Consider the following 23,169-nt stretch of genomic DNA (forward strand, 5'->3'; position numbering starts at 1 on the left):
AACAACAATTTACGTGAATTCAAACTCTAATGTTGGGGGGGGGGGGGGGGGGTGTGTGTGTGTGACACTGGATTTACGCACAACGCTGGCTCTGTTGTGTGAGAATGTAACCCTACAGTCCAACCGGTAGCTGAAAGCTACGTCCCCTAATTCGTTTGCCATGTCGTCCGAATGTCACTTTGGCTCTCTGAAGCATTTCTGTTTGCTCTGCAGTGAGTGAGGACTTGATGCAACGTGATCACTGTATTTATTTATTTATTTCATGTGGTGTTTTGTTCTGCCGATTTTCTTCTCAGTTTGGTCTTGGAGTAGCGTGAAATCTAACACTTGGTTCCCCTGAGACTATATCTATATCTATCGCTTTAATCTTCTATCTACCTTCTAAATAAATGAACTCACGGATGCCTACGACTGTTTAATGAAGCTGTGATTAACAGGAGGGAGGCGGTATAACACCCCTCTGACAGCCCGGCCAATTTTTGCTAAGCTGAAATTTAAGGTCTCTTGACCATTCTTTTGCGTCCTTCAAAAAAGTTTTCATGGGGCGATAACCCTATCCCACTTACCCCCTTGAAAATATATTGCATTTCTAAGAGCACTTAGACAATCTCATCCTCGAATGTTTATTAAGGCTGGACTACTTGTCCAGGGACATTTTTTTTTTGCATTCATTCCAAAGTTTGTAAAAAAGGTGTCAATACTTTTGCACAAATTTTAACACTTAAAATTTTTTTAATTCAACTATTAAAATATAACTTCTACGTTATTTATTTTATTCTATGGTGTAAGCACAAGAATGGACGTTTATACAAGAAAGAGTCACCTTAAAAATAGTCGCCTTGCTCAGCAAAACAGCGAAGTCAGGAGGAGCTGAATTTGGCGAGTAGGTGGGTGCGGAATAGCAGACTTGGTAGCGCACGTGGTCAGAATAGCATCAGTTGCTACTGACTTAAACAGGATGATGTCTTAGCACACTGACTTATGGAGGTCGGTGCTCCCTGTGACTGTGCGTGCTCCCTTGTGTTGCCCTCTGGTGGCGTGTTACAAAACAAGTATCAAAAAGGTCTTTGATACTAACTTCTATCTATCTATCTATCTATCTATCTATCTATCTATCTATCTATCTATCTATCTATCTATCTATCTATCTATCTATCTATCTATCTATCTATCTATCTATCTATCTATCTATCTATCTCATGGCCAAGTGATTGGGAACTCTTGCATTAGCCTAGCTGTTAGCTTTAACAGTGAAATAATAACCTGAATGCAAGCTTAGAGGTGACTGAAGGTCGTTTATCTTTTCAAAGGCTGTATGTAGGTCAAAGGTCAGGCCCGAAAAGGGAACATTTTAGCTTCACGTTACAGCTGTAGTATTGTTGAGTCACCTGGAGTCAGTAAAGTAGCCCTCATGGATGCATTTCGGAAAAAAACAGTGACATATTTGTGTTCGAAACATCCCTGTGCTCAGAGCGCAGCCTGTATTCAGGTCAAGGGTTGTAGTTAGGACAGTGTGCACTTTTTTCCCCTCTCAAATGTCTCCTGTTTGTGGTAAGACAGCCAAGTCGAGGGATTTCCTCAGTTCTTGGCTGCTCTTGTGTCATGTGTTTGTTTTCTTGTAGCGTGTCAATGCAGGCTAAGCAAACAGCTAGCAGGCACTCCCTGTGTGGAAGTGCATTTCCTCTCAAAATCTTTTTTGTAACAAAACAGCAGTTCTGTAGACCATTAAAACAATGTGTATGTTGGAATTAAACGATCAAACCATCGACAACGACATTCTACATTCAGCCCCTCATTTAAAAGCAGGACGTGTCAGCAAAAGGCTTGTTTTTAAACAGCTAAATACATGGTGCATTAGCTTCATCCACATCCACGTTCAAAAAAATATGATGACCCCTGCCCCAAATAGCTGAATTTGTTCTGCAGGAGTAGACATTACCAGCCTTTTTAACACCGTAATGGACCTACAGAGACCTTTTATATGATTATGAATTTAAGTAGGCCACTGCTTATTGCTAGCGTTTAACCGTGAAGAATATTAATCCGGCCTGTGAAATGTTTCCCTTCGTTGTGTGTGTGTTTATTAATTTAATCAAAGTGAAATTATTCCATTCGACTTCGATTAGTCTATAATTCCCACACACACACAAACACACACACACACACACACACACACACACACACACACACACCCCCACACCCACACCAAAAGCCTTTATTTGTCACATGTACATTACAGTACAGTGAAATTCTTTCTTCATGTATCCCAGCTTGTTTGGAAGTTGTGGTCAGAGTGACCATGTAGCATATAGGGTTAGAAGCCTTGCCTAAGGGCCCGACAGTATAAATACAGCATCTTACAAAAGTAAGTACACCCACACATTTCAGCATCCATTTTAATTATATGTTCTCAAGGCACAATAGTGTATAGAAATGAAAATATTATATATTTTAGAGTAATCAGTCCTCTAAAAATAACTCAATAACACGTGCAAATGTCCACATGTCCCATCATGTCCATGTTTTTGTCTGGACCATTTAAAAAATGTGTGTATTCGAGCAGTTAAAATGTGTTGCTTTGAGTCCGATTTTCTCATACTGACCACTGGATGTTCAACATGGCACCTCATGGTAAAGAACTCGCTGAGAGCAAGTGTTGGGCCCTTGAGCAAGGCCCTTAACTCCCTTTGCTCCAGGGGTTCTGTAAGAGAGAAAGAGAGATTAGTCAATTTGATACAAGAAAAAGTTATTTATAAATGCTGTTTAATTCATTGGGATCATGAGTGTGTGTGTGTATGTGTGTGTGTGTGTGTGTATGTGTATATATATACCATACTTATACCACTTGGCAGAAGTTTTTATTCATATTGAAAATCCTTTCAGTTCCAGTGCAACTGTAATACCATTATCTGTGTTCTGGGTTTTTTTTTTACGCCTGAAATCCACATTTGCATAAATGCGCCGCGGTCAGCTGTAATCATCTATCCAGGTCAATGTGATCATAGATGGCATCGTTTCCGGGATCAAAGACTAAACAGCTGTGCTGATGTCATGCACTTTGGAAATGATTTCCTGTTTCTTGTGCTTGTGTACCGTGTAGGACTAGGATCAGTTGATGGACGTGGTGTTCTAAACAGTCTCTAGATGGTATCTTCACGGTAGTACCGAAAGGGAACGTATCAAAGGTGCAATTAAAACTTTAGAAATGATACCAGAACATCTGAGCGAATCATTTCCACTGATTTGCAGGGGATTAATTGTACACACGGGTGCAAAAAGAAAAAGGTCCATTTAAATAGTTCATTTGTTTTGACCCTCTGAACACTTGTCATTCTTACATTGGCTGGAAGAGCCAGAGATGGGCTTCGGATTGCGTCACGCCCGGATTTGTGTATGCAAATAGTTTTACTCAGCCGTTGGTCTGCCGGGTTTACGACAACTTCTTATGTTTTCTGGATGTTCAACTGGGTGAAGCCTTTTCCTGGTTTATTAGGGTTAAGCTGAAAATAATGGAATAAAACAGTTGATTGTGTGTGCTGTTATAGAACGGGGTGATGTCAAGTAATAGTCAAAGGCTCGGTATGGTTAGGCGACATTACGTGGCAAAGTGGCGCTGGAATTATCAGAATAATAAAAAAATATATATCAAAAATAAAATATACACTATATGGACATAAGTATTGGGAGACCGAACTTTTTCATCCATTTGTGGCTTCCCCAAGTTGTTATAATATGTCTTGGGAGGTGGGAGCAGGACATTTTCCCTTCACTTGAACTAGGAAACCCAAACCCGTTCCAACGTTATGATACCCAACACGCCAACTCCATGAAGATATGGAAGATGACCTGCTATTTAACTTTGTTATTGCATAGTGAGGGTACACAGCAACACTATACAGTTTATATATAAACATACAGTACAGACCAAAAGTTTGGACACACCTTCTCATTCAAAGAGTTTTCTTTATTTTCATAACTATGAAAATTGTAGATTCACACTGAAGGCATCAAAACTATGAATTAACACATGTGAAATTATATATGGAATTATATACATAAAAAAGTGTGAAACAACTGAAAAATGTCATATTCTAGGTTCTTCAAAGTAGCCACCTTTTGCTTTGAATACTGCTTTGCACACTCTTGGCATTCTCTTGATGAGCTTCAAGAGGTAGTCACCTGAAATGGTCTTCCAACAGTCTTGAAGGAGTTCCCCGAGAGATGCTTGGCACTTGGCCCTTTTGCCTTCACTCTGCGGTCCAGCTCACCCCTAATCCATCTCGATTGGGTTCAGGTCGGTGACTGTGGAGGCCAGGTCATCTGGCGCAGCACCCCATCACTCTACTTCTTGGTCAAATAGCCCTTGGTCATAGAGCCCATTTGCTCTATGTATGTCACACTGGTTGCCAAATAGAGAAAAAAGTTCGACTATAGTATTTAGTGGAATCTAATGTGAGATGATGCGCAAGATCTCCGATCCAGTGACTAAAATTAGGTGGAGATTTGTCCTTCGCAATATAAGACGCCTGGCTATCAAAGAAAATGTTGTGTAGTTAATATTGCTTTTGTCCACTGTAGGCGGTGAACTACTTTTAAATGGAATAATTGGTGTGTGTATGAAATTTAATATCGATCGCAAATGTAGTTTTGCAAGTAAAATTTCAACTAAGATAAATGATCTACAGTGGAACCTCGATAGTTCACGACTTTTCATTTGGAACCGTAATTAGCGAAAAAGCGTTTTGTACTAATAAACGACAAAATGTTTGAAAAACTATTTTATTATTGTATTATTATGCAATTTTTGTTGAGTTTACCATCAAAAGGAGTCGAAACCTCACGATTTTTTTGTTACTCGCGAGGGTTCATAAAACATAACCCCCACGAGTATCGAGGTTACACTGTAATGTAAAAAAATAAATAAATAAAAAGCAGAAGGAAAGCAGATAAATAATGCAGTTTGAGGGGAAAAAAACAACAATGTGTCCCAATACATATCGTGTCAATTTTTAGTTAGATGACAATTAATATCTTGCCAATTAAACAGAGGTAAAGTTTCAAAGTGAAAAAAAAGCCCTTGAGATCTCAGCACATTTCAGTGTGTAACCTGAGCCAGCTGGTGTCCTTCACCTGATTGGTGGTGCGTGTGTGTGTGTGTGTGTGTGTGTGTGTTAAGGCCGTTCTGAGGAAGAATCGTCGTTGCCCTGAGGAGAGAATGTTCTGATTGTCACGCAGACGCCGAACGATTCGGGGGGAAGCCTGAATCGAATAATTAATAGTTCCACACTGAGAGTCTGATTCAGGCTGGAAACTGGGACCTGGCCAGCGCTGAGGCCTTTTGTGTGTTTGTGTACGGCGAGCAATCAGGGACAAAAAAGTGAAAGTCGTACACATTTTTCAGCCGGTTAACCCTAATCGAACGTTTGATTTTATTTTCTGTAACAGAAGTTTGAACAGTCATGCTAGCTACATGGCTAATCTCAGGTTTATGTTGATGAGTAACTATTTAGTCTACTTTGTGTTGGTGGATGTAAGTATGGAAATAAAAGTCGGTTGGATGTGTTTTTTTTTGTATTTATTTATTTTTTTGTGCCGATCCTCAGATCCTTTCATTGTTTGAAAAGGACGGAAAAGTGCAAAGTTTTAGTCAAATTAAAACTGCAGCACTGAAGTGGGGAATCAAACACAAACCATCTAGGCTCTGTAAAGAAAATGAAAGGAGATAAATACAAAAAAAAGGGTTTAAAAAAAGGGTTTAGTATGGACAGGCAGGCAAAAACTTCTCTCAGAGTAAACCGAATCTATAGTGCATGTGAACACAAACTAATCAAATGCCAAGGGAGATGTTTCCACACGGACGGTTTTAATCGCCGGATGTGTGCATCATGATTTAAGACGTGGCGCATCAGTAAAACAAATGATTACAAAGAATTTTTCCGTTCGAGATAAAAAAAAAAAAAAAGGTTTCCGAGTAAAGAAGGGATGCGTTCGTCACGCGTTAATAAAATGAGTGCCGTTAAAATGAATTTGCGTTAACGTGTTTTTAATGCGTTCTTTTTAACAGCCCTGATATATATTTATATTTCACTGAACTCTAAAGCTGTGCCTGCTGAGCGAGCGAACATGATTATTCTTTGAACCGGTGTGTATCGTGTCTGCTGTGATCTGCGTAACGTGAGCGTGTATGATTGCAGTGTGGTGCGATGGAGGATGGAAAGCCGGTGTGGGCGCCTCACCCTTCTGACGGGTTCCAGCTGGGCACCATCGTGGACATCGGTGCTGACAGTCTGACCATCGAACCTCTGAAGGAAAAGTGCAAGGTGAGACCCATCTGTCTGTCTGTCTGTCTGTCTGTCTGTCTGTCTGTCTGTCTGTCTGTCTGTCTGTCTGTCTGTCTGTGTATGTGTGTGTGTATATATATATATACCTCTATTCCTTCATCCTCCCTATCTATCTATCTATCTATCTATCTATCTATCTATCTATCTATCTATCTATCTCTCTCTCTCTCTCTCTCTCTCTCTCTCTCTCTCTCTCTCTCTCTCTCTCTCTCTCTCTCTCTCTCTCTCTCTCTCTCTCTCTCTCTCTCTCTCTCTCTCTCTCTCTCTCTCTCTCTCTCTCTCTCTCTCTACTAAATACCCGATACCTCACTTTTACTACTCTGAAGCTGAATTTTTCTTTTTTCCTCCAAATGACTGCGTTTTATAAATTTCTTTTATAAACAAAGGGACTCCAAAATGTCATTTTTTGCATTTTTTAAAGAAGAACATATTCTACTTTTGATACACAATATAGAGCGGTCCTTTCTAGCCATTAAAGTCATATAAAAAAAAAAAAAAACTTTTGTGACATTGAAGACTCCTTCCATAAATAAATAAATATACACAACCACATTTATTTATTTACTAATTTTACTTTTCATAGTTATTAAAAAGATCATAGTCTCGCGTCCATGTGCCGATTGTTCGCATAGAAACTTTAAAGCAGTACAGTATTTAAAAAATGTCATATTTTATTCCTCTTTTTCACAGTCCCCCCCCCCCCCCCCCCCCCCCCTCTTGTTCGACTTATTCTGTGATGTTTTCTCATTTCCGTGTTCTTTGGGTTTATATACAAAAAAAAATTCTAAATAAATAAACACAATTTCCGAGCCGTGTAAAAAGAATTAGTCGACTGGAGATTTGAACCACGCCCTTGTGTCCAATGAAGGAATGGACTTGCTTTTTTAGGTCGGCGTTCGGAGTAGAAGCAGCTCTAAAGTGCTTCTTTAAAGAGCTGCATTGAAGGAAGGTTTCAAGGGATCGGAGTGGCACACAGCTGTTTAGTGGTAGAATGAGTGATTTGTGGATGAGGGTGATGGGGGGAGAGAAGAAACGTTACATCTGCCTCGTGTGACGTTAGACGGATGTGCTTGGAGTGCCTGGCTCTGATATTTGGCACAATGTGAGGAGTGTTTTTATCTGTGTAGAGTGTGTGCCAGGAAAAAGAGAAAGAGAAAGAGAGAGAGAGAGAGTCAGTGAGGAGAAAGCAGGGTCAGTGGAGGGTTACAAAAAAGTCCGAAACTAGACAAGCATCAATAAATTATGTTATTAAATTAATATAATCAAATAAATATAAACTGATATAAATATTTATACATTTTAATTATTACATTTACACCCAAGAGTGGCCCTAGTTCTCTCAGCACCACTGCTGCTACGTGAAGAGATTAACATGGCAGAGGTAGAGCTGCTTCTTCCTTTAGAAGTCAGAAGGCACTCAAGTAAATTGATGATTTGCTGTTTGTCTAAAGTACCATATTGAATTGCAGAGCATCCAATTTTTTTATTGGATCACATCTTTTTGATTCAAATCGCAAATTGGATCGCACTGCATCATAACAAGGGTGAATCGTATCATATATCAATAAATATTCATAGGTATCTTTTAATGTATCTTATCGTCGGCTATGCTCCGAGATGCGAATTGCAGATACATCCGGCAGTGAGAACAATGTCCTCTGTATACACCATTGTCCTGAGAAATAAATTTAGCCTTTTGTTGAACTCACTCAATTAGTCTTGACTTGATTGACAACTTGGGGCATTGTGAGGATTTAATGAAACGGGCATCATCAATCGACGAAATCAGCTTTAGAGGAAGTACAAGTGCGAGAGAATTGCAGCGTTGTTCTCGTTCTCCGTCTTTTTTTGTGCTGGTGTTGTGCAATCGGGTTCCTTTCAAACGAATGCTTTGGCTGTGTAGGATAAATAATACATGTAAATTTGCTTGTTTTGTGTGTGTGGTGTGTTGTGTTGTGTATGACATGACCTCACAAGACCTCAGTCAGGTCTCTGTAATACACCTTTGTCTCAAACTAGCCAAATTCTAAAATAAATATGATTGGAATATATGGACAAAAGTTCATACTGAACTACTGAACTACATACTGAACTGACCATAAGAGCTTTTTTGAACATCCTGTTCCATATTCAGTCCCCATTTGGTTTTATAATAACATGCCCTCTTCTGCAAAGATCTTGCACTAGACTGTGTGGAGATTTGCGCTCATCCAGCTACAAGGATGTTGGTAAAGTCAGGTACTGATGTAGGTAAGGTGAGGAGGCTTATAGAAGGCCAGAGCTTTATATCAGAAGATCTTTCACTCCAACATTTCACTCCATTTGAGACCAGTGCAGGATTGTTGTATTTAATTAAGAATACAACTCTAGAAATGATAATGTACTAAAACACCTGCATTGATCTAAATCCCTCGGTTTGCTTTGTAGCTACTGAAATTTCTAGAAAATGTAGCTTCCTGTAGCTGCCCACAATTCCTGCCTCCAAAACCAAAAACAAACCAGCAACCTTCTACCTCACAGCACTTGACTCACCCCTCACTGAGCCTCAACCACTCCTCAACTGGTCCTAACATCTCTCAGGGTACAAGGAAGTCATGCTTTAAGATTTTTTTTTCATTGATCTGGCAACCCGAGATGGTGGAACGAACTAGCACTTGATTTACAAATTACAGTATATAATTTAGCGAAATGGAGCAATTTACAGCATATATAAACATATAGACTGATCTCGTCTATTGTCTGTGTCCTAATGAACCAGCATCACAATGTATTTCCTGATTTCAAAGCAATTTTTTAAAGTTGTTCTGGATGAGGGCTCTGGATTGTAAACACGGCTCTGCTTCTTGTTCTCCAGACGTTCCTTGCTCCGGTCAGCCAAGTGTTTCCGGCCGAGGACGATGTCAACAAACATGTCGAGGACAACTGTGAGTGTGTAAAAATCCAATTCGGGGCCAAATTCTGATTTGTAAAAATTCCAACTGAAATCTCTAAGGGGTTGTTTTTTGTTTTTCTAGATCTGATTAATTTCATTCTTACTTCATGTCCAAACCCTTCAGGATCCATGTAGACCCTATTTAGAAGAAGTGCTTATTCAAGAACAATGAATGGATCGTTTTCATTCTGTACCTCTTCCATGGTCTGAGTCCCTAGAGAAGATTTAATTGTAATAAAAATAACGACCTCCAGGGGGCAGTGTAATCATTAGTACTTGTCCATATAACAAAAGTACATTTGTTACTATTAATTTTCTTCATACCATCACTATTATATACATAACATTGTCACATAACATGTTTTTTTCCATTGGATCACGTTGTGTAGATTCGAAATTGTAATTGGATCGCGTAGCTGAATTTAACACAATAGAAACAATTGTTTTAAGTTTTATAATAGTCTAAAAACCTATGCTTATGCAAATAACACTCCATTTGTAGTATTTTTAAGATAAAAAGTTGTAAAAGATGCGATTCGGACCTCTATAATCTTATAATCTTCAAATCTAATCATGTTTGATACCAAAAAAACAAATCATTAAGCATTGACTGATTTTTCTCAGCACGAGCCTAAAAATGAAAAGTATTTACAACAATTTTTAGTTCATTCTTGCAATCTGGATTCTTCTGTTCACATTGACGATGTGTCTAAACTTTTTTTCCGCTTTCTATGATATAACGCAGGCTCGCTGATGTACTTGAACGAGGCTACGCTTCTGAACAACATCCGTGTGCGCTACAGCAAAGACAAAATTTACGTAAGTATCGTTACGTAAGCTCATTAATTCTGTGTTACGCTGCTTTTTTTCTGTGCGTGAACCGATTTTTTTTTTTTTTCCTTTGTGATTTTTTTTGTTTGTATTTTACAATTAATTTCATGACAATTTGCCTACACTTGTTTAGTCTACTGCTCTGGAATAGACGGACACAAAACATACGTAGGCTTTTTTTTTTGTTGTGACTAGCTCTGAGCACACATTCTCTAATTTTGAGTATGGTTCCCCTCAGGGTTTCTTCCACATGCTATTTCGGAGATCTGCCGACGTTGCCTTTCATTGGTGATCAACTTATATGCGCTAAACTTAGATTTTAGAACCTCTTTATCACTGTAAAGCTGCTTTGAGACAATGCCTATTGTTAAAATATCCATTGTGCTCTACAAATAAAAAAAGAATTGAATTAATTTGAATTCTTCAGGCAGATGTGAAAAAACTTGCTTGGATCTTCTTGTACATCTCCTATACTCCTACTGGTTTGTCCTGATCTCTCAGTTTCCCAGTACCAGTAGCTAGTTGGATACGTTCTCACTATATATTATATTTAAGGGAGTTGGATTCGACTCTTTAGCTCCGCCCACAACACGCCTCCAGGAGCTCGGTTGTTTTCAGAGCTCTTTCTTTTACAACTCGGATAAATCTAAAGAATGAGCGATATGAAGGACGCAGTGATACTCTATAGGTACTCGAGATTAGCATGGGATTGGATGAAACTGTCTTCTTTAACCCTAAAAACTCATCAATACAGGGACACGTCTGCATTCTGTACTTCATTTCAACTCCAATTATGGAAATTTAAGACACTGACCATATTTTCCCTATCTTCTTCTTCTTCTTTGTCATTCGGGTGCTCCCATAAGGGGGCACCACAGAGGATCATCCGTCTCCACAATACTCTTTTCTCTACATCTGCATGTCTTCCTTCAGCATATCCATAAACCGCCTCCTTGGCCTTCCTTTTTTTTCTCCTCAGCATTCTCCTACCGATATACCCCATGTCTCTCCTCTGCACATGACCAAACCATCTCAATTGTGCCTCCCTCACCACGTCTCAAACGTCCTACATGATTAGAAACATGTTTCAAATCCTGTCCATCATCATCACTACCAATCACCACCTCCAGCTCCACCTCCTGTTTTTTTTTGTTTTTTTGTCTTTTTGTCTCGGAACCATACAAAATAGCAGGTCTTACTATTGTCTTATCTCCTCTTTTTTAGTGGCTGTGTTTAAAGTCTGGGGTCTAGACGTCACAATTCAGAGCTACAAAAACAAACAAGCAAAAAAAAAAAAATAAATCAACCCTAAAAATGATGCCATGTGCCATCTGCTGGTTAAAATGGGTCATTGCAACACTTGCTCGCTACATTCAATGCTTTTTGATGTACAACCTAAAACCTAAGAAACAGCAATGCATGTAGTGACTCAGTTAGTCTTAATGTACAGTATGTTAAGATAAAAAATTCAAATAAAGGATGTTACTGACTCATCTATCAGGCTCTATTTTGCACTGAAATGTATCACGTTCCTTTTTCTTTTTTGTAGACGTACGTAGCGAACATTTTGATAGCAGTAAATCCCTACTATGACATCCCGAAGCTCTATTCGCCCGATACCATCAAGCAGTACCAGGGCCGATCTTTGGGGACGCTCCCACCGCACGTCTACGCTATCGGTGAGTTCCTTGAAGGACGTTGTGTATGAACAATTAGGAAATTTGTATATAGACTAGGGTGTTGCAGAAAAGGATCAAACAATGGTAGGGCTTCTATGAGTATAATGTAAAAGGCTTTCCATTATGTTGCTTTTTTTTCTACACACGGCTGGAAAATTCAGGCGTCCCAATACTTTTGCCGATACAGTGCACATACATACATTTTTATTTATATTGTACAAACTACCCGTATAGTTTTTCCAGGTCGTTCATGTCAAAATTTGTGTGTTTAGTATACAATTAATAAAAGACTTCGTACTGTTGTGTGTGTGTGTGTGTGTGTGGATTGAAACTCTGCTTGCGTGTCTTCTGCCAGCTGATAAAGCATACCGCGACATGAAGGTCCTGAAGATGAGTCAGTCCATCATCGTCTCCGGGGAATCCGGTGCGGGAAAGACCGAGAACACAAAGTTTGTGCTCCGGTAAGGAGAGAATACCGAGTTATAAGTCCACATTTCTGTGTTTCATCCAGACAGAGAAAAGACAAAAGTCTAGTCGTAATAGATTCTTTGGATTTACAAAAATGTGTGTTTTTTTTAGGTACTTGACGACGTCGTATGGAACGGGTCAAGACATCGATGAGAGAATAGTTGAAGGTATATGTTCCTTGCTTTATCAAGATGCAACACCCGAAGCAATGATTTGTTCGATGGAGCTTCTGCACATATGTGTATTTATTTGTTCTCTGTATTTTTACCCCCCTTTTTTTTTGTTGTACATGCTAAAGCATATTATCGCTGTGTATCAGAAGTTTCGAGACTAGTTTTGTGACGCGGCAATAGATGGCAGCACAAGGCTGCACGCACAGTCACAGGGAGCACCATCCTTTATAAGTCAGTGTGCCAAAAGACATCGTCTTGTACACGTCGGGAGCTGGTGCCATTCTGACCGCGCATTAGCAATAGCAAGCGTGAAATTCCGCATGAAACCACCGAATCGTTTGACATGAGTCGGTTTTGAGTGGCACGCCCGCTTCAAGAGAGGAAGAACATCCCTGGAAGACGACAAGAGATCAGGAAGACCTGCAACAAGCTCGACCGCAGAAAATGTCGAAAACATTCAGAAACCCGTGCATTATGATCGCCGGAGAACAATCCATAACATTAAAGCCATAGTTGGCTTTTCTGACATTTACGGCATTGTGCATCGAGAATTCCTCTCTAGGGGCCAGACAGTCAAGAGCAAGTTCTACTGCCAGGTTTTAAGGCGTCTGAGGGAGGACGTTGTTCAACCCTGATTGTGAATGAATTGAACTGAAATGACAGGCATGTGGAAGCCTGTGCTTTAATACTTGCGTAGGTCTCATTATGACACCCATATGTTCATGTTTCATCCAAAAATGTATTTTTAGTTTTTTTTTTTACTCGTTTTTGGTATTTATAGTGTTTTCCTGATCCGTGACCATTTTATTGCATTACCTCATTCCGAGTTATTTTCAACTATTTGTAGCAAATGCTAAACTTCTCTTTTAAACTTTGCAGCGAATCCTTTGTTGGAGGCCTTCGGCAACGCTAAAACAGTCCGCAACAACAACAGCAGCCGCTTTGGCAAGTTTGTGGAGATTCATTTTAACGGAAAGGTCAGTTGCTCTTGATTTGTCATTTTTTTTTCTCTCTCTCTCTCGTTCTTTCTTTCCTACTTTCTTTGTCTCTTACTCTCTATAGCAGCCATTTGTTGAGATCTTGAGGTTTGAATGTGTTTTTTTGTACAACACTAGGATATGCCGACATCGTCAAATTCTTCCGCTTCTCGTTCAATCTGATTTCCATAAAGTTGCAGTTTAATCATTCGGACGTGGAGTCATATAAAGTCAAAACGTTTCACTCCTCATCCGAGCAGCTTCATCCATCACTTTCATCCATTTCCAAGAAGATCAAGACCTCTTTAACCCCCAGATCTGTCATGAATGGACAGGTGGCATCACCCAGATGAGGATGGGTCCTCTTTTTTGATTCTGGTTCCTCTCTGGTTCCTCTGGCTCTTTCTTCCTCATACCATCTCAGAGAGTTTTCTCTTGCTGCTGTGCTCGATTGGTGACACTCATAGAGACAAATTTATGACTTTATATGAGCAGAAGTATTGGGACACCTGACATTTCCAGCTATTTGTGGTTCTTCACGAATCTTACCTAATTGTAGAAAAATGTGATTTCCTGCTTGAAGTAGGAGACCCAAACCTGTTCCAACATGACAAGTCCACAAAGCCAGCTCTGTGGAAATATCAACCCTACTGAATAGGCCTCCTCACTTCATCACCTTACAGAAGAGTAGAAGTCCTTATAACAGCCAATGGGAACTAAAAATGTAACAAACGAATCTTACACTCAGGTGTCCACAACCTTTTGTCCATTTAATATGTAGTCTGTCTGTAAACCTGCTCCGTCTAAATTTTCTACGCATATAAAAAGTGGACAGTATATGTATGTTTATACGTGTAGGTCTCTCCTGGCTGTAGATTGCATTCTAAATCTGTTGTGTGCCACTCAGAACGCAGTGGTCGGGGGGTTCGTGTCTCACTACCTCCTGGAGAAATCGCGGATCTGCACACAGGGACAGGAGGAGAGGAACTACCACGTCTTTTACAGGCTGTGTGCTGGAGCACCGGAGGACATCCGCGAGAAATTCCACCTGTCCTCGCCAAAATGCTTTAGGGTGAGTGTGATATAAACGCGAACACGATTGCCACTTTGTTAACTGTGTTAATGTCCATTGACTGACTATATATATTGATATATATATATATATATATATATATATATATATATATATATATATATATATATATATATATATAAAATTATAATCATCTGGAAATTGCACTGATAATTGAATATTTATTTGACATAAATTGTCCATTTTTTTTTATTAGTTATAAGTGACACCTCATAAATTATTCAAGTTTCGAAATTTTTTATTCAGTACGTCACAGAATTTGGATCCATGTTTGTACATGTATCTAATAATTAAAGCTAAACACATCCAGGGAACTGAATTACCATCTCTTAGTGTCTAATTCGAGAAGTTTTCAAGAAGGATCTCCCCACTTCCTGTTCAGACAAGCTTCAGCGTTAGAACAGTGTGTCTACCGTAACCACAAGATGGCAGTGTTGTCCAAGAATAGACCTTTCTATCTAAGGACGTAAGGAACGAGCGTGGCTGGAAACCCTAATAAAAGCTCAACAAATTAAACCAATGTGGACGTTTCTCATTTCTCCTCTATTTTCGTTTTCAGGGCTGCAAACCGAACCTGACCTAGATCCCTTTCTAATGGCATTAGAGACTTCGGATCATTTTGCAATTTCAGAGTTATGGGACTGAAATTTGGCGTGCTCTGGGTTTTTTCAGCGTGGGGAGGTGAAAAATTGGACGAGCACATGGATCTCCTGATAATCCGCCCCACTCCGAGTGCCTTATATGGAGATAAGGCGATTGAAATGAGAAGAGGTCCATTGACTCAAAAGAAATGAAGGCTTAGCCCTGATCAGGGTGCGAATCTAATGCGTAGACAACACTTAAGCCCCGGGCATTTATTCTTCATGACGGAGTATTAAAGCATATGAAAAACTTAGGGTACAGAATTGTGTAGGAAATCTAAGAAAAAAGTCTGACGCCCCCAAAAGTCCACCTTGATACCACTTGATATGTTGCAGACTTGTGAAAAAAAATCAAAGCAGAGCAAATACAATATTTGTGTCCTTTATACCATCGATTTACCTATTATACTTATACTCGCTTCTGATTGGCTGGAAGGTAGTGTTCAATTCATTGCATTCAAACCAATTTTATTGCCTTTCTATCATTGTAACATACATTTCTGTACAAAAGTACGACAGCTATTGTTAAGCATTTCCTAATAGCATGTATGATTTCTGAGTTGTACACTTGATAAATGGGAAATTCCAGAAATTTTTAAGACTGGAATCTTTTTTCCATAGGAATGAACAGGGATAAACTGGGAAGGTACAAAATTGCAGGTTAGCCAAATGTAGTTGAAGGTTAAATGTAGTTAAAAATCCTACAGGATCATTTCGTTTAAAACGACCAGATTGAATGCAATTTCAGTTGAATTGCTACCTGCACGTTCATTCATTCCATCCCAATCCCATCCCAATGCACTGCGCATTGCAAGATGATGTCAAAAAATGTCCTGCTTGTCGAGTATTCGCATAAATTGCATAAATATTACATGTATTTATGTTTAAAACGTCCTCGTGCTGCACGTGTCAGATGTTGTACGACAAAATAATACAATTAAATCAAAGATTTAATCAAAGATAAATCTAAATAAAAAAAAAATAAAAAAATCAGTACTCATTTGCATACATCAAAAACTTTATTTCGGCTTCTCCCAGTAGGGGTCGCCACAGCAGATCATTCATATTCATGATCCGCATGTTCGATTTGGCATGTTTTTTACGCTGGATGCCCTTCCTAACGCAACCCTCCCCATTTATCCGGGCTTGGGACCGGCACTAAGAGTGCACTGGCTTGTGCAACCCTAATGGCTGGGGTTGGTTCCCTGATCGAACCCGGGCCGCAGCGGTGAGAGCGCCGCATCCAAACCACTAGACCACCAGGGAACCCCTCTCAGAAACGACTCATTTGCATACGTCAAATATGTCTAACTGTTTTATTTGGTTTGTATATGTATACATTTCTCCAAATTTCGAATGAATTCCCATAAATTCCCATAAAGGCTCCAACTTGGAATATTTCCCAAATTTCCCAGAGGAAGTTCCCATTAAAAGGTTCTGAAAAAATTACCAAAAAAATTTGAAAAAAAGGAAAGTTTTACGGAGTGGTGAAGAAAACATTAACATAAGATATATAACGGCTTCGTTCTAAGTAGAGACTCGGCACAAAGAAACACTTAATTCCTTCGCTCTCGTTCTCTTTCTGTCCTTTTCTCTGGGTCTCTTTCTTGCTTAGTTTTTAGTTGAGTTATGTTAATTTTAGCTAGAATATTTGGAAATCAAAAGTGCTCTGAATAAGCGAAAAAAAAAACCCCGAAATTTTGAAACGACGAGCGTTCGGAGTCTTTTAGAACAGTAGGAGGCGTCCATTAGCCGTTTGTTAAAAGCGACACATGTAGCGCATGGAGTGTATCTGCTTCAGTAAAACGGCGCTCCTGCTAGGGCGCTTTTGTGAGGACGAGTTTATCTGAGGAAGATTAAATCGCATTGTCCGACGTGAATGCGTTTAGACGGCTTGATCGACGACTTTGTGACTTTTTCCCCCCAGAGTTTTCTTAAAGGCCGAATGTACGCATAACTGTTTTTCTGTATTAAACACGTATACAGTTCAAATGTTGCTAGTTTTGAATAGGCATGAAAAGTTGACCTCGTTCGACCTCCGTAAAACAATGAGGACATGAATTAGAAAAACATTGAACCCCCGATAACTTGCGGTTCGGAAAATTTGCGGGTTCTTATTTGGAACCTCACTAATAGCGAGTTGTGGATTATCGGAAAATTCCCAGGAATTTCACTAAGAATTGTCATAACATAACTGGCATAATGTCTGAAGGAATTCGCTAAGGTACCATGGGGGGGTGCAGGGGTGCGTCCAAAATTTGTGGATTTTCGGAAATCGCAGGGGGTCTTAGATTGTAACCCCCCGCGAGTTCCGTGGACCACCCTATAGTGGCTTTTTGAGTGAAACTGAAATCTGAACAGAAAGGACAAGCAAACACACTATACAGACATAATTATTTACTCTAGAGTGAAATATGAAAAGTATGATCATAAAAACAGCGGCAACTACAGGGAACAACAGCAGCAGTATCAGGATTAACCAGATGGCAAAACTTTGAAAAACTGCGATTAATCAGTCATACAGACTGGACTGCTGTGACTCGCTCCTGGAAAGTCTGCCTCCGAAAGCCATTAGACTTCTGGAGCTGATCCAGAGTGCTCAACTACAAAGTCAAAAAACAAGCCAGCATCCCTCCATATCTAAGCTCTTATCTCTCACCCACACTGCACCATGCTTCCTCCGATCCTCAACCCCGGCTCGAAGGGTTCAAGAAAGATATGCTTTGACTCTTTTCTGTTCTGGCAACTAGGTGGTGGAACGAACTTCGAACTTCTTGATGGCCGAAAAGCCGAGTCAATAGCAGTCTTCACATTTTTTCAGAGGTTCTCATAAAAACGCAATTCCAATTCTAAATAAAACCCCGATTCCAAAATAGTTGGAACACTGTGCAAAATATAACTCACGAATCTCATAAATCCATATTCTATTCACAATAAAACTAAAAGTTTATACTGATTAATATAATATAATTAATATATACCATTATAAGGATGCATTTTTTGAATTCGATGGCTTCAACAGGTATTAATAAAGTTGGGACAGGGTCATGTTTACCACTGTGTAGCATCGTGTCTTCCGTCTGTATACATCTGACACCAGTTGTTGAAGCTTTGGCTGAGGAATGTTGTCCCGTGTGTGTTTAATACAGGATTCTAGCTGCTCAACAGTTCTGCTTTTCCTTTGTTGTATTTTTTGCTTCATGATTCGTTTTCAAATGATGAAAATGTATTATGTTGAACAATAAAATTTTTTAGATTTTTGTTTATATTAATGTATTTCCATTTTTTCTTGTTAATATAATCTTAAATAAACAAAAAAATCTACTAAATCCCCAACCAATCCGACTCTCCCCGAAAAACCCCTATCTATATTTCTTGTAAACGTGTCTATCTGTCCATCAAATCCTCGTCTTTCTCCACCTCTCCCTGAAGTCCCATCAGGCCTCCCTTATTTTACAAACCCTCTCCATCACCTTGGACCTCGTTTCCATGCTCATCATTTATCCGGTGACAACGTCTGCACAGCCGTCCATGTTTCCGTCTTATTAAGCGCAGAGAATTAATGGAGTTTGTGTTCAGGTTGTGCGTTTGCTGAACAACGATAGTGGTTGAGACAGATTACAGGACAAAGAGACGTCTGATGCAGATGGCGCATCGGATTATCATTGTATTGTATTGAACAAGCTCAGGGTCATTCCAAACATCTTACCCGGGCACATTTATCATTTATTTTGTGTTTCGCATGACAGCTACTGGACTGTTTTCTTTTGCCACGTCCATGCAGCGTGTTTCGGGGATTTGTTACCAATCTGGCATGATTTTTAAAATATCAAAATGAAATAATGGCATTATTTATCATTCATGATTTGACATTTATGTAAATATACAGAATGATTGCATATCTAAAATACACTATCCAAGCAATAGTATTGGGACACTCGACTTTTTAAACCATATGTGGGTACTGATGTATGTTAAGGCAGAGGGCCTGGGGTCAGTGTTCCAGTTCATTCCAAAGGTGTTCCCTAAGGTCGGAAATCCGTAGCAGAAGCTCTTCCAGCCCAACCCATGTAAAGCAAATCTCCTTTGAGTTGCTGTTGTAAACAGGGAATGCTGGAACAGGTTTGGGTCAAGTGAAGGGAAAATGTCATGCTATCCAAAGACCACCTATGGCTGGAAAAGTCAGGTGTCCCAATACTTTTGTCAATATAATGTAATTATACTGTATATACATATTATATATATTTCTGCCATCACTTTATGTATTTAATTTTTTTCATTGCAGTACCTAAACCGAGGATGCACACGTTACTTCGCCACAAAGGACACTGACCAGAAGGTCTTGCAGAACCGCAAAAGCCCAGAGGTAAAGCATTTCCGTGTTTGTCTCGCTACAGAAGTGTTGCCCCTTATGTATGTTAGGATGTTCTGGAAAAAGAAGAGTTTCCCCCAAAGCCACAATCGATCTCTAAACTACCTCGGGCTAATTGAGTAGGATGCTCGCCAGGAACCCCCTGCGAGGTACCGCTGATGGAACAGACAGAGCCGATTCTAAGCTTCTGGCAACGAGTGTGATTTTATATCTATAACAAGTCATTCAGAACGAGCGTGCAGTAAGCAGCTCTGCTCTGCTCGGCCCCGCAGGGGAAACCAAATGAATTAATATTGTTTACAGGAGAGGTTCTTACAAGGTCGGGGGCTGCTTGTGTTCATCGCCTTCGGACCTAGAAATGATTCATAAAATGGTATTTAATGAATTCAATATTAAGTATTTAGCCCACATTTGCAATTATAATTATAACCTTCACTCTTCCGGGTGGATGTTCCATGGAGAGTACTGATGTTGGTGAAGTGAGGAGGCTTGTGGTGGTGTTCCAATTCATCCCAAAGGTATTCAACAGAGTTAGAGCTTTGTAACTGGAGCTCGTCAAGTTCCAACCATGAGAAGTATATCTTCTGGCTTTGTGTGCAGGTGCATTGTCATGCTGGACCAGGTTTGGCTCTTCAAGTTCAAGTTTCTATACAATTTGTGGTAACAATTTGAGGAAGAACCCCATATGGCTGGGAAAAAAAAAGGTGTCTCAATACATTTGTCCATTGAGTCTACATATGATTTGCTGCCGAGTACAAGGGAAGCAACTTCCATGTTAATGAAGAACAAAGCGAGGCACTAATCGTTTTGGAGCCATCTGCTTTTCTATACAGGACGAGCAAAGGATTACGAGTAAACGATCCCTGATCCTGAGTCTTGTCTCAATCAGCGTAACGGTCTTTTTGTCCCTTTTGCCCTCGGGCACGCTGGGTATTAAACAATGCGCTCGACTTTATGAGCCAGTACATTATACGTCCCACGTTGCGCTGTCAAGTTCACACATAATTGGACACCGTCTTCCGTCATCGTGTCGGCTAGAAAACGGGAACGCCTGAGCGATCCTGGACGGTGACAGTCGTTAATCTGGAGCGCTGGATAATGATTTGGCCTTGCTTGAGAGGAAAGGTGAAAGGCTCGGTGTAAATTAAGGCGTCGACTTGCGTGTCCTTAAGGACCTCAAGTTATTTAGGAGGAAATCTTTCATTCCTTTTTTCCCCCCTGTTCTTTTGTCTAGATTTGTAAACCCAGAAGTCATTGCTTCGGGGCAGTTCCATAGAACCGGTGGCACGAATCAATTTTACGTCATTCGTATCCGGTTAACTTTTGATCCTGGTGTGTCTCGGGGTTATCGATTGTTTAGTGGGAATACAAAGGGCTTTCAATTGGTATGCAAAATGCTCATTGTGTTGTTGGTTTTTTTTTTTTCCATCCTGTACCAGAACAACTATGAACGTTTTAGCCTTAACACCTAAATCCCTCGACACGGAAGTCATTTTTTGTGGAACGTGAAGGTGATACTCATTTCCGAAAGCTTCTTGTGTGCCTTCTCTGATGCTAGAGCAGACCCACAGAACACAACCCTCGTTATTGGTGCTTTGGAATCCATTAGTAATCTCGTCCTTTATAGATTGCGGTCTCAAGGGGCAGCACTTTAACAGTGTTTAAAGTCGCCGTAATATGAAGTCATAGTGTTATGCCTGATCGGTGTAAACCATTATGACTGGTGAAGATAATATCACTGATTATCTCTTCATCATGGCACCTGTTAGTGGGTGGGATATTATTAGGCATCAAGTGACCATTTTGTCCTCAAATGGGCGAGCGTAAGGATTTGAGCGAGTTTGACGAATTGTGACGTCCAGACGACTGGGTCGGAGCGTCTCCAAAACTGCAGCTCTTGTGGGATGTACCCAGTCTGCACCGTCAGTATCTATGTGCTCCAAGGAAGGAACAGTGGTGAACCAACTACACCAAGGTGGCCGAGGCTCATTGATGCAAGGCTGGTCCGTGTGGTCCGATCCAACCGACGAGCTCCTGTAGCTCAAATTGCTGGAGAAGGTAATGCAGAACTGTTTTGGAAAAAGCAAAAGGGGGACCAACATGACATTAGGCTGGTGGTCATTATTTTATGCCTGATCAGTGTACGTTTAAATACATAAAAACACAAAGCAATTTTTCCCTAAATAACAAAGTTCTGGCGTTTCTTCATTCACTCATCAAGTAAAAAAACATAAAACGGTTCATCCATAGTAAATCTGGTTGTTTAAACCAACTGGCCATTCCCTTAACCCCTTTCTGTGTCATATCCTTGATAAAAGCTTGTGGACACATTTTCTTTTACAACAACCTCCACTCTTTTGGAGTGTGCTTGAGGACATTTGTGCTCATTCAGCCACAAGGCTGTTATTAACGTCAGGTAATGTATAGGTCATGTAGGTCAATTGAGGAGGCCTGAGTTGCAATCAGCATTCTCCAGGGAAGAAAAAAAGGCCATTTGTAGATAAACTTTGATTTCTGTGGCTGTTTAGCACCTGAAGGCAGGCCCTCTGAAGGACCCGTTGCTGGACGACTATGGCGATTTTAGCCGCATGGTGGTGGCCATGAAGAAGATAGGCCTGGATGATGCTGAGATGCTGGATCTGTTCAGGGTGGTGGCTGGAGTCCTTCACCTTGGCAACATCGACTTCGAGGAAACGGGGGGCACTTCAGGTAAGATCTAAATACGATATATTCAACCTTGTCTTTTGAGGTCTTTTTTGGATTCATCATCTTATAATGGTTTTATTTTTACTTTCAACATAGACATTTTCCCAAAGCAGCTTTACAGACATTTACAGCACTACATAGAGCGAATTACAGTTATCTCATTAGTACAACTGGGCAGTTGAGGGTTAAGGGGCCCTGCTTGAGGGCCCAGCAGTGGCAGCTTAGTGGTGGTAAAATTTTAACTCACAATCTTCTGATCAGGAGTCCAACATTTTTACCACCGAGCTTGGAATGTATAAGTTAAGGGCCTTATAGGATTTTTTCCTGAAGAGTGAGCCAATGGCGATCGTGGCAGGGAGGTGCTATAAGGAGGAACTCTTGAGAGGAACCAGTTTCAAAAGGGAACCCATCCTCATCTAGGTGGCACCAAATATTATAGTTTCATCATTTTTTAAGGTGTACTGTTCAGTGATTGCGCTGAAATGCAGAACTGTTCACGCGAAAAGTGAGGTCCTGATCCATTGTAGCAGACCGTTGATATCAATTACAGTCCAAATTTATACTCATATTTCTTGAGTTGACAAATAACAATTGTAGATCATTTCCTATATAATGAAATCCAGCCATTTAGATTTTCGCACATGCAAAACTTTGAACTCTGGTAGACCCGTTTCCTTCGGACCAACTTGCAATAATTTGTATCCCGGTGACATTCCGTGTCCTCATAAACATCCCTTCGCGGTCGTTAGAAACTTTCTGAAATGAATGCCTCCATAATGCGGTGAACTTCCGAGCGGTTTAATGTTTCCCAGCTGAAATATTCATGTCTGGTGGTTAAATATAAACGATCGAAAATGGCTTTTTGGCCGTGTAAAGTTTTTGATGAGCAGGATGAAGGCAGGACCCTGAGTGATACCCGTTATGGGGGGGGTGTTTATTTGCTTTGCAGGCAGTTT

General features: G+C 40.1%; 1 protein-coding gene across 11 annotated transcripts in view; it reads left to right on the forward strand.

Moving 5' to 3' along the window:
• Positions 1-23,169, forward strand: part of myo6a (myosin VIa) — a 94,035-nt gene that overhangs the window by 8,953 nt on the left and 61,913 nt on the right. For 10 of the 11 annotated variants that reach the window (XR_014532390.1, XM_083534955.1, XM_083534958.1 and 7 more), the window contains exons 2-11: positions 6,195-6,320; positions 9,196-9,265; positions 10,019-10,092; positions 11,654-11,783; positions 12,139-12,244; positions 12,363-12,418; positions 13,304-13,401; positions 14,309-14,473; positions 19,421-19,501; positions 22,036-22,216. Coding sequence is in view for 9 of the 11 variants with exons in the window: in XM_083534955.1 (XP_083391081.1) it covers positions 6,204-6,320; positions 9,196-9,265; positions 10,019-10,092; positions 11,654-11,783; positions 12,139-12,244; positions 12,363-12,418; positions 13,304-13,401; positions 14,309-14,473; positions 19,421-19,501; positions 22,036-22,216 (1,078 nt within the window). In the remaining 2 variants the exon portion in view is untranslated. Of the gene's footprint in view, positions 1-6,194; positions 6,321-9,195; positions 9,266-10,018; positions 10,093-11,653; positions 11,784-12,138; positions 12,245-12,362; positions 12,419-13,303; positions 13,402-14,308; positions 14,474-19,420; positions 21,807-21,880; positions 22,217-23,169 lie in introns of all 11 variants that reach the window. The other variant, XR_014532389.1, reaches the window with a different exon arrangement.

The sequence above is a fragment of the Silurus aristotelis genome (genome assembly GCF_946808225.1).
Source record: "Silurus aristotelis genome assembly, chromosome: 29".
NCBI classification, from domain to species: domain Eukaryota; kingdom Metazoa; phylum Chordata; class Actinopteri; order Siluriformes; family Siluridae; genus Silurus; species Silurus aristotelis.